Raw genomic sequence first — 13029 nt, 5'->3', positions numbered from 1 at the left:
GAGCAAGTAAGTTTGTGCGTAAAAAAACCTTTCCAAAAACTAAAATATAGACATCCACCAACATATATAAGTATAAATATATATGTATATATATGTATGTATTTACCTACAAACGCGAAAATGTGAAGCAAAGAAATACACGAAGTGCGTGACACACGAAAAAAGGACTTTCACACTTCGAAGAATATAAATAAGTATGCTGACAAAGGAAAATGCGTGTTGAGTGCATCATAAGCTTTCTTTTGCGCACACAAACGCACATACTCACAAGCAAAACCACCGTTTCTTTCTTCGCATACTTCAATGGTGCTTTTATTTACCGACGCCTTGACATAAACAAAAACAGCACTCAAAGGCAATTCAATTGAGTGAGTGCTAATTGAGTGACTACTCAAAGAAGCTGTGACACATATGTATGTATGCATGAGAGTGCGTTGCTTTGCGTGTGTATGTGTGCGAAAAGAAAGCGAAAGTGAAAGCTTGAGACAACAAAGGCACAACAAACCAAAACACCCCCTGAAAGTATGCTATGCAAAACACAAAGTTGCTTTTTAACTATGCAAGCGTGTCCGTAAGCGTTTATAAATGTGTGTATATGTGTACGTAAGTGTGCGTTTGTGTGCGTGGCTGTGTGTATTTGTATTTGCTGCTTACTTGCCTCCCAAATAACGGCCATAAGTAAGAGCTTTCTGCGTGACTTTATGCGACTTAGCCACTTTTATGGAGCCAAGAACGTCGAATCACGTCATCAAGTAACCCTTATCACATCGGCTATACATATACTTGTGCGCAGCGTTCTAGCCGAAAACAATGAACTTTCAACATTGCCACAAGCGACAGGAAACCCAGCCGCCATCACTGCCAGCCATTGCCTTGCCGAGCCATCGAAAAATGTGTGTGTGTTGTTGTTGGGGGAGTACCATAAACAATGCCAACAAATGGCATAAAATAAGAGCGCGCACAACAACAAGAACAAGTAACGGTTGGAAAAAATATATAGTTGCTGCAATAATAACAATAACAAGAGCAATAAAAAAGAAGAGCGAACGAAGAAGCAAAGTGTTGGCAAAGGGATACAGAAATAAGTCGGGGGAGTCAACGCGCTTAAAGGGATTCACCCCAAATACGCGCGTGTGCGTGTGTACGTGTGCGGTGCGTGAAATGTCGATTTGCGCTGGCCGTGGATGCCGGACAGTGGCTGCGCAGGGCAGTAGGTGGGGACAACAGGACATTGTTGCATACATACGTACATACATATGTATATATATATATATACATTTATATGGATTTGGTGTCCATAAAGGCTGCGGCAGCATAAAAGACATGTGTATTTGCGTTTGTGTGCGTGTAGCCGGCAATAAACGGCAAATACAATAACTAAAACAAAATGGTGGTGGCCGGTGCATAACGAGACCTTTGTGTAGTTGAGAGCTTTGCTGTGCCCACGTGTGTATGTGTGTATGTGTTGCTAGCGTTATTCTATTTATTTGTGTGTCCAGTTGCTTGCAAACACATTTGCTCGCCAAAAAATTGCCGCTTTGACATTGAAACCGTTAAAATGTGGAGTCAAACCGAACATTTGTGTTTTTGCAATATTTTTTTCGATTTTTATGGCGTTCTTGTGCCGGCAGTAAAAATATTTTTTTTATTGATTTTTTGCAGGAAGAGGAACTTTGTTAAATTTTAAATTCTTAAAGTTTGTTATTTATTTATAGTGCTTAAGTTGAAATTTTTTCTTTAATTTTTTTTCACAAAAAATTAATTTAAAATAATTAACAAAAAACTTATAATAATTTTATAATTTTAAAAACAAAAAATTAACAAAGCGTGATAAAAAAATAATTATTACACTTAAAAAAATGTATTTTACAAGACGAAATTTTGAATTCTTAAAATTTATTATTTAAATATAATGCTTAAGTTGAAATTGTTTCTTCTTTATTTAAGAAATTTTACGAAAAGTGCTTATTAAACTTTTTCTATCGAATTTTTGTAGGAAAAATTATAAGAAACATTTTTGTAAAAAACAGATTTGTAAAAAACCTTAAAAAAAACTTTTTCGAAAAAATTATTATAATTATAAAAAAAATTAAAGTGCAAATTTTTCAGATTTTGAAGTTTATTATTTAAATACAGTTCTTCTTAAAATTTTTTTTATTGAATTTCCGCAAAAAAAAAAATTATTAAACATATGTATTTTTTTATTATTTTTTTTTTAATTTAACAAAAAATTATGTAAAAAAATATTATAATTATAAAAAGATATTTTGAAAGTGGGTAAAACAGGTAAAAATTATAACAATTTTTAAACAATAAACACAAAAAATTTACAAAAAATTAGGTAAAAAAAATATTATAATTGTGAAAGGGCAATTTTGATAGCGAAAATTTGTTAATTTTAAATTATTTAAAAAATTTTATTTTAATACAATGCTTACATAAAAACTTTAATGTTTTGTAAAATCAAGTTTATAATTTTTTTTTGTAAAAAAGGTAGTTAAATTTCTTTTAAAAAATTGTAAATATTAAAAATTATAATATTTATTACAGTTTTCAAAACAATAAAAACAGAAAAATTAACATAAATTAAAAAAAATTTATAACTTAAAAAAAATTAGTTAACTTTTATAATTTCCTTAATTTTTTATTTCTATTTTATTTATAATATTAAAAAAAAACAAATAATCATTTACAAAGATATAATATTTATGATAATATTGAAAATACGAAAAACAAAAAATGATTTAAATAAAATATTACAAAAAAATATTATAATTTTTAAATAATTTTTGTTAATTTCTTATTTATTTTCTTAAATTTGTTTTTATTAATTTTTGTTATTTTTTTTTTGTATTACCCTCATTTTTATTTATATATTTATTTATATTCATTTATAAAAAGCATTAGAAAACATATTTTCTCAAGCAAAAACAAAAAATTGTACAAAAAAATATTTAAGGCAATTTTTATTGCCTTCCGTGAATACAGACACATTTACTTATTGAACTGCCCCGATTAAGAACAGCTGGTCACGTTCACGTGCCGCTTGAAAGTTTTAATGGCTAATTACACACAACATTGAACACAAAAAGATTTGAAGAATACGCAGGCAGAGTTTACGAAAATGGTAATTTAACTGCGCGCTTGCCAAAACTAAAATTTTATTATTTCAGAAAAATAAGATATGTCATTTCAATAAACATGTTACAAAAGCAACAATATTATAAAGTGGAAAAAAATAAAATAAAAATAAATAAATAAAAAAATTATTATAAAAAGGCAAAATAATTAAATTTTTTTTTTTTAATCGAAAAACGAAAAAAAAAGTTGTAATAAAAGTTTCAGAAAAATATGATATGTAGTATATTATTTGCATAAGGATGTTATTAAAAGTTTAATTTCAAAAACAACAAAATTTCAATGTAAAAGAAAAATATTGCAAATATACATATAAAAAAGAATTTACGGTAACAATGTTTAAGTAAAAGAAAAACCATTTGTAATAAAACATGTGGAAAAAATGTAAAAAAATTAAAAAAAAAATTAAGAAAAATTAAAAAAATTAAAAAAAAAATTAGAAAATTAAAAAAAAATAATACAGTAAAAAATGTCTATTAGCATGTTATACAAACAACAATATTAGAAATCCGCAAAATTTGCAAAAAAAATTAAAAAAAATAATAATAATTTAATAAACTTACAAAATGCAGTAAAAATAAAAGTAAAACAACAAGATATCATTTTTATTAACATATTACAAAACCAACAACATTATAAAGCAAAAAAAAATATTTAAAAAATAATGAAAAAAATATTTCAAAAAATTAAAAAAGAATATAGTAAAAATTTCAGTAAAATAACAAAATATGCATGTTACAAAAGCAACATCTAACAACATAAAAAAATATTCCAAAAACATATGAAAAAAAATTTAGAAAAATTAAAAAAAAAAATTGAAAACATGAATAACTGCATTAGAAATTTCAGAAAAATTACACAATATCATTTCTATATACATATGTACATATATATGTATACATATGTACATACAAATAGTTTGTAAAAAAAGAAATCGCTTGGCAATCTGAAAAATTGGTTCTTAGTCAACTCCTCAAAATCTCTCCAAGTATGAGCGCTTATTTGTATTACAATTAGTTGGAAGTGAGACTAGAATATTTCTTTCTGATAAAAAGAACAAAATGGGAAAGTGTAAGGCGAAAGACCATCCCGATACAACTAGAGGCTTACAATTAGAGAGATTTTCTTAAAGGTTTCTACATGTTTAAGAACCTAGTACCAAGCCAAATAAATGTGATTTTTCCCCCACCTTAATAAATGTACATATGTATATACATATACATATAAGTTTTTTTGTTGCTTTTGTACTTTTATACCCTGAATATTGTTTATTAAGAATGCTACGTAGTTTGTAACGCACAGACGAGACGGAAATGTCCTACAAAGTGTACTATATATCGACGTTTACATACAAACATGACAGCTGTAGTCATAATTTACAAGTTTTATTACAATAACTACAATCAAATATAGAAATCTACACCCATCTGCAAGTCCTTGCGACAAATGAGCATGTTTCTGTCGCTTTATTATTTAGCTGGTTAAATATTTATGTGTCCGGCGAATGGCAATGACATGCCTTTTTCTACAGCAGAGAATGCTATTACTAATTTTTTAGTTACTTAATACATATGTACATATGTATGTATATTATTTTTTTTTTGGAAAAATTTGAAATTTTTTTGTCAAATTTCCCTTATATTTTTTCAACTTCATACATACATACTATATGTATGTCCATATGTATGTATATAAAATTTAATTATATATGTACATACTTACATAAGTATTTATATTTTATTTTATTTTTTGAAAATTTCGGTTTTTACCCAATTTTCCCTTATAATTTTTCAACTTCCTTATTTTACAGCTAATCATTATCATTATCACTTCGTTACACTTCTGAGAAAATTAAGTGATTGTAGTGACAACATGTCGATGGCGCAGCATGAAAACAATAAAACCACTTCAGAATCACATACCCATACATACATATGTATGTATATGTATATGTATGTATAAGTATGCATAGCTGTGTGTATAAATGCTCGTAAACGCATAAGTGCCTCGCATACAAATCTACAAATGAGCCATAAACGTTTCAAACATTTGTTGCTATTGTTGTTGTGCAATAAAACGATGCGCTCTTCGGTATTCAAATTACCAGCGACAAGTATTTGGTGTTGCATTTCCACATGCGAGCGCCACCATGCAACGCAAAACCATTGCAAGTTGCAACAGACACGCACACACAAACAAGCAACAATAAAAACAAAAAATAACAATAAAAATCACCAACACATGCAGTGGCGATTGCAACGAGCAACAAAAAAATTCTTGAAAAACCTACGCCACTTTAGTGCCGGCGATAAACGGACACACGACACCCGACACCCTCCCGGTGCAAATCGTCGGGGCGCACAGGTCCCATTCGGCCTTTCAGCCAGTTTGTCTGCCAGCCTCCCGTTATTTTTAACATTTTAATATGCTTTAAACTTAACAAATTTGTATAGTGCTGGTGTTGTTGTTGTGTACTATCAGTGAAAATAAATGCACACACACACATAGACACATAAGCTGCATATGCAAATACATTTGTAGTTGTTTGTTACTTTTTTTAAGTGTCTCTTGGGATGACACAATTTTTAGGCGCTGCCTCGACTATCAAAATACTGTTGGATATGTACATACAAACATACATTTGAACACACATACATATGTACCCACATACCTATGTATACACAGTTGTCTGTCTTCCAGTGAACATCTGGATTTGATATATTACTCAATATTATTTGTTATGCATGCATTTACAAAACAGAGTTGCCACACTTAACGTAATTTATTACACAAAATGTTAAAGAATATCCAGATTTTAACAGATAACAATAAAAAAAACGTTAACTTCGGTTGTATAGCAGCTCTTATACAAAATTGATGGACTGTGATCGTTCAGTTTGTATGGCAGCTATATGTTATAGTGATCCGATCTAAACAATTTCTTCGAAGATTACAGTATTGGCGCAGATAATAATTCATGCAAAATTTCGTGCAGATATCTCGTCAAATGAAAAAGTTTTCCATACAAGCACTAGAGCCCGATCGTTCAGTTTGTATGGCAGCCATATGCTATAGAGGTTTGATCTCTACAATTTCTTCGGAGATCACGTTATTGTTTTTCATTATTGCTTGTGCAAAATTTCGTGCAGATATCTCGTCAAATGAAAAAGTTTTCCATACTCGGCACTAGAGCCCGATCGTTCAGTTTGTATGGCAGCTATATGTTATAGTGATCCGATCTAAATAATTTCTACGTAAATAGTGTAATTGTCTTAGATTAAAGCCTACGCAAAATTTCGTTAAAATATCTCCTTAAATTAAAAAGTTTTCCATACAAGCACATGGGCCCGATCGTTCAGTTTGTATGACAGCTATATGCTATACTAGTCCGATATCGCCGGTTCCGCGAAATAAACAGATTTTCATGAAGAAAAGTTCGCGAGCCGAATTTCAGAACGATATCTCAAAAACTGAGTGACTAAACGGACATATTAATGTATATCACTTCAAAATTTTTTTAGTAAAGTCGCAAACCCTTTTGATATTATTTTAGTCTTATATTTGAAACAATATTATTTATTTAAAAGAGCAGAGTGGTTTTTGGCGCTTTTAAAGTAAAGTTCCATAAACTGCTCCGTTTTTATAATTCCTGAATTATTCACGCCGATTCATGGATATTCTGTCGATATGGCCTTAACTATAGTACATATGGAGCTCAAAAACAAAATTTTGACGCACGCTGTGAACTCAAATAGCCGAAATTACTCTAAAGTTTTTCGCTTGGCTTGGACCACATTGCCTTTGCAAACAGTTGTCTTTTCTTCACTCTTTCTTCATAAACATTAACACATAACCTCAATTTTTCGCTTTTTGTCAAGAACAAAAATCGGCAGTTATGCACTTCTAAAATCCCATAAATACTATTTCTACATAAAAATTGACTTATCTCGAAAAAAATATTGTCCATTTATCCACAAGCAAATCGCAAAGATATACAAATATACATTCATACACGAGTTCATCGCACAGTATCAATCTTTGGTACATTGCTCGGCTTTGAGATAAAAATTCGGCCAGCAGATGGCCCCAAGCTCAAATTAGGCCAACTATTATGCGTTTCTATGCCATACATATGTATGTATGTATGTATGTATGTGTATGTATATACATGTATATGGTAATTAGTTAGACAGCAAATAAATGCGAGAGCGCTGAGCAAATTGTTGTGCATCATTAAAAAATAAAGCTATTGTCACTGAATAATTTGTTGATGTAGGCCACATGAAGCTCAGACATTTACTTCTAATATTTCGGGATTAAAAAACCAGGCTTCGGAATTTTTAATCGGAAAACTTTTTAAAGAAATCCCGAAATTTCGGGATTAAAAAATAGGGATCGGGATTGGGAAATTTTACATCAAATTAAAATTTTTTTAAACAAATGCGGACATTTCCATTTTGCATTTTTTAAAGAAATCCCGAAATTTCAGAACCGAGATAGCGATAGGGATTTAGATTGGTATCAGTATGCAGGCAATTTGAATCATGAAATTTTTAACATAAGTCCCGAAATTTCGGGATTGAAAAATCTGAATCGGGATTGAGAAATTTTACATCAAAAAACTTTTAAAACAAATACGGAAATTTCCGGGTTCAGTCAATTACGTTTTTCAAAGAAATCCCGAACTTTTAGAATCTAAAAATCGAGGGATCAAAAAATCGGGAACGGGATTCAGACATTTCGGAATTGAGATTGCAATTTGAATCATTAAATTTTTAGAAGAAATACCGAAATTTTGGTATTAAGAAATCAGGACCGGGATTGAGAAATTATACATCGCAAAATTTATAAAACAAATATGGAAATTTCTGGATTTAGACTTTCGCATTTTTCAAAGAAATCCCAAAATTTCAGAATGTCAAAATCGAGGGTTTAAGATATCGGGATCGGGATCGGGATCGGGATCGGGATTGGGAAATTTTACATAAAATTTATTTTTTTTTAAACAAATGCGAAAATTTCCATTTCGAATTTTTCAAAGAAATACCGAAATTTCGGAATTAAAAATCAGAATCGGGATCGGGATTCAGACATTTTATGTCGAAAAATGTTTAAAACAAATATGGAAATATCCAGTTTATTGGAAACATCTCTGTAAGCACAGTTTTTTGGAAAAGAAATAGGCTGCCAATGTTTAACATATCTTCGAAAACCAGGCTCTTCTGATATCAAAGGTTAAAATGGACAAACGTACTTAGCTAAAGTGTCTCTAAAAAGATTATCCGTATCTTAGAAAAAAATTAAAATGCTATACTTAAATAGTAAAGAAACTTCGTTCAATTATCAATCAAGCTTTTAGCCGAAGAAATTCTAGCAAACGCTTGCATCGCTTTAAAACCCTTACCTTTCCACAAATATTGTCATCTAGTCTCTACTTCCATCTCGCTTGCTTAAATTGAACATCTGTGCATTTCTGACTTTAGAAAAAAAATCGAAATATAAACCTTGCCGGAATCATTTTTCAACACAGCATAATCAAGAATTTGCGTGTCTTCCTCTCTTTCCTCTCCCACCCCCCTCTAACTGACGCAAAGTAGTTAATCAATAGCAGAAATATGAGCCGCGCGGCATTTGTCTACAAAATTTACATGCCTGTGACGCTTATTTCCTCAATTTTTTTATTACGAAGTCGAAGTGTTGAAATATTAGTCCGGAAAAAGTGAAAACTCGACATTTGTCGTGGAGAAAAAATGCAATAGCTGAGCATTCGTTAATATAATTTACATCTATTAACACCCTCAATGGGATAAACAAATTGCTAAACAATACCTGGTATACCTCTACATATACATATGTATGTATGTGTGTATGTATGAGAACTCAAAACCCATAAGTGCCTCTCACAGGCAGCACTTAAGTGCTTAAGTTTATTTGTTTATGCACATAAGTAAGAGTATCACCGGCTTCCGGTGTACGCCACTTCGGCTGATTTGTTATTAACACTCGGCCGCGGTGCTCCTTACACACTGGCTGGCACCCTTAAACGTCTCAGCGCTGTGAACGCCGCAGGAGCGCGCACACGCACACAACCGCACCAAAAGGACAATCTGACACGTCGCCGGACTGCCTGCTGTCATACATATGTACTTCTAAGCGTATATTCGATAAAGATCAACTGGCGAAAAGCACCCGAGGTCATTGGTATAGGAAAAAGCGCCCAACTAAAGAGGCAAATAAACTTTTACGCCGCGAGGCAAACATCTGTTTTCCTTATTATTCATTATTGGGATTGAGGGTGGGAGGAAGGAATGAGGCAGTGCGAGTGCTTGACACTATTTCGTGCGCGTTGAGTGGGTGTATTGTTGCTTTTTTCGCTCGCGGCCATATGAAAGTGAGCTAAATATTATTTTAAATATGCAACTTAAGTCAATCGGATGCCGTTATTCGTATCGGAAATACACAAAATGACAAATTAATAATAATAATAAAAGTGTGGCGCAATTATTTCGACGCTCTGCGGGCACTTGTTATGATAAAGAACGAAAATTTCGGGGATTTTGAGGTTATGTACGCACGAATTCTTCCTTATTGACGTAGACTGTTCAGGCGGTAATATCCGAGTTTACAACAGAGCTGCAGCCGTTCTTCCAAGAGTCTAAGTGTAGCCAGGTTCTTCTCCACCTGGTCTTTCCAACGGAGTGGAGGTCCTCCTCATCCTCTGCTTCCCGCGGCGGCTGCTGCGTTGAATACTTTCAGAGCTGGAGTGTTTTCGTCCATCCGGACAACATGACCTAGCCAGCATAACCGCTGCCTCTTAATACGCTGAACTATGTAAATGTCATCGTATAACTCTAAAAGTTCATCGTTTCATCGAATGCGATATTCGCCGTGGCCAATGCGCAAAGGACCATAAATCTTCCGCAGAACCTTTCACTCGAAAACTCGTAATGTCGACTCTTCAGATGTTGTCATCGTCCATACCTCTGCGTCATATAGCAGGACGGGAATAATGAGTGACTTATAGAGTTTTATATTTTTGGTCTCAAAATTATCTATGAAATCGATTATCACTGTCAACAGTGACGTGGGAAACAAGTTGCGACTGGGTCGACTGTTTGGTGACACCAGATATTTCGTCTTGCTCTCGTTCACTTCCACGCCCATTTAATCTATATTATTTGTTCAAGAAAAGGCAATGGTGGCTTATGGAAACACCTTAAAAAATTTGTACGTAGTTGAGTCAGTTTCAAAAACTAGCTTTCTCCACTCTCCACCTTACTTAGCTAGGTACTAGTCCTTGTAAAATCCTTTATAATAGATCTTCAAATTCAATATGTTCAAGTAAAGACTATACAAGTAGTTTGCTAAACCATCATGTAAGTGTTATTATATAATACTTGGCTTACTCAAACTGCTTGTTAACACTTTGAGCTCCAGAGACGACAGAAATCGCAGATCCGATTGTGACATTTATGAAGTTGGTGCAGGAAATCTTCTTTGAAATCAAACTTCTTCGAGGCTTTTTTTCTTGTATCGCTGTTATCTAACTTTGAAAGATAAGTAAATGGGTTTTACTCAATAAGACTCAAGAGCTCAGAATCAGAAAATTTAAATATTAATTTCTGAAAAGTGATAACGGTTATGCGTGGCAAACAGCTGGTTGTCGCATAAATAGAGCATCAATTGGCAGTACAATCTATGTACTCTCTTGTCATAGCCAAGTTACTAAAGGCGGCGTTAGAATGGATACGTGAAACGTCAATGACGGATAAGTATGGGAATGAACTGGTGTACGTAACGTAAAGATATGCCACAAACATTCGGCAGGTAAACATAAATCAGCTGTTCTTCATAACCGCCAACTGTCAATTGTATACGTTGTCGTATCCAAAAGTTCAGAGTTGATCTACCGGTTGCTTCTCCGGTCGAGGACATTGTAAATCTGTCGCCTTCCATATGAGTGTATACATTCAACTCAGTTATCAGTTGCCTATATTTCCGATACGGAATCAACGTACCTATTCTGACTGAGAGCGCGTTAAAGGCTCATTATCAATCTGCAGAGTAAAAAATATATATTTTAGTCTTTGTTACAGATTCTAATGCTATTTATAGGACTATCATGCGACGCTTTTGACAGTAGAAAATTGTCTTTGTTTTTTGTTTACGAGTATCCACTTTTATCATATGTTATTGTTTGTTGTTTACGGCTTATGTTTGTAGCGGTACAATGATTGTCAAAACAAGTTCTATTGTTCCAAGGGTGTTGACATGAATGTTTATCGCTGGTCTTTTGACTAAGATAAATAATAGAATATAGGCAGGTTATATTATTAAGGAGCGTGAAGGAGATTGTGTGAGAAAGAAAGAGAGAGACAATTTATTGAAAAAAGAAAATAATGTGAACTACTATATATGTATATATTTTTGTAAATTTGTTCTCAGAAAATATTCATAAATACAAAAATGTGAGACAAAAGCTTTGTGGATTTCATCAATTAAAACAAAAAATCATATGTTTATCTTAAAATATTATATATTAGTAAATATTAATAAAATATTAACTAAAATATTTAATATTTATTAATAGTTATTAATATTTTTTTATATAAAACTATAACTTTATTATATATTTCTTAAAATAATATATTTTTTATAAATCAAAATGTTTTTCATCACTTTAACAATTTAAATTTTTTTCATTTTTTCTATTTTTAAAGATTTTTCCTAAAATTCTTTTTGAAATGCAATCAAAACTGTTTAAAAAATGCCGGCAACCCCAGAGATATGAGACGCTTTCAGGTACAGTACTTAAAAATTATATGTTTTATACAGTTACCTGTATGTACATATGTATGTATATGGATATGTTAGACTAAAGGAAGCTAAAGTAATTATTTTAAAAGAATTATTTTATAAATATAAAAAGTTTAAAGTTTTTATTACAATTTTTTTTTTAATTTTTTGTTCAGCATATCGCTGTCTGACTGTATTTTTTAATATTTGTGCATATTTTGACAAATATTTTTTAATTAATTTTTACTTTGTGTCATGGCCGCTAAATTCATTTATAGGCATTCAGTACCGAAACATTTTACGAATCCCGAAATCCCGAAATTTCGAGATTTTTAATATTTGAAAAATTTTCCTAATTAATTTTTATTTTGTATCTTAATAAAATTTTCTGCATTCAGTCCGGAAATATATTTTGAGTCTCGAAATTTCGGGATTTTTAATTTAAAGTACTTTTATATAAATTACTTATAAAAAAAATTAACGGTAATTATTAAATACCAAATTTGTACAATTTACTTTTTTAATTATTAAAAATAGAATAACTTTAAATATTTGTCGTTTTCAACTTAGTGCTGTCTGACTGTATTTTTTAATATTTGATAATATAATTTTTTTTTCAATTTTTGATACATAAATACATAAATATTTTAAACTTAGTTTTAAATTTTTGTCAAATAAAATATTTTCTTACTCAATCCCGAAACGTTTTATGAGTCCCGAAATTTCGGGTTTTTTTATTTCAACGTGTTTTACGTACGTTAGTGTCATAATAAAGTATTCGCTTATCAGCAGCCAATCCAGAAATATTTGTTGAATCCCGAAATTTCGGAATTTTGTATTTTAAAGCGTTTTTAAGTTAATTAGTGTCATAGTAAAATTTTGGCATAACAGCTTCCAATCCCGAAAAGTTTTATGAGTCCCGAAATTTCAGGATTTTGTATTTTAACATGTTTTTAATTAAATTAATGTCATAATGAAATATTCTCTTAATAACAGCAAATCCCGAAAAAAGTCGTTAATCCCGAATTTTCGCGCAATTTTACTAATTTATTAAATAATAAATTTATAATTTTGACCATAAAAAAGTTTTGAATT

The 13029-nt window shown here is 31.2% G+C and overlaps 1 protein-coding gene across 11 annotated transcripts in view; it reads left to right on the top strand.

Moving 5' to 3' along the window:
• Positions 1–13029, top strand: part of LOC120772584 (transcription factor collier) — an 87463-nt gene that overhangs the window by 67311 nt on the left and 7123 nt on the right. For all 11 annotated transcript variants that reach the window (XR_005705078.1, XR_005705076.1, XR_005705077.1 and 8 more), the window contains exon 6: positions 11859–11940. Coding sequence is in view for 5 of the 11 variants with exons in the window: in XM_040101290.1 (XP_039957224.1) it covers positions 11859–11940 (82 nt within the window). In the remaining 6 variants the exon portion in view is untranslated. The remainder of the gene's footprint in view (positions 1–11858; positions 11941–13029) is intronic.

The sequence above is a fragment of the Bactrocera tryoni genome, chromosome 3, assembly GCF_016617805.1.
Source record: "Bactrocera tryoni isolate S06 chromosome 3, CSIRO_BtryS06_freeze2, whole genome shotgun sequence".
Lineage (NCBI taxonomy): Eukaryota > Metazoa > Arthropoda > Insecta > Diptera > Tephritidae > Bactrocera > Bactrocera tryoni.
The sequence above is the reverse complement of the archived record's forward strand: the minus strand, read 5'-3'. Positions and strand labels throughout refer to the sequence as shown.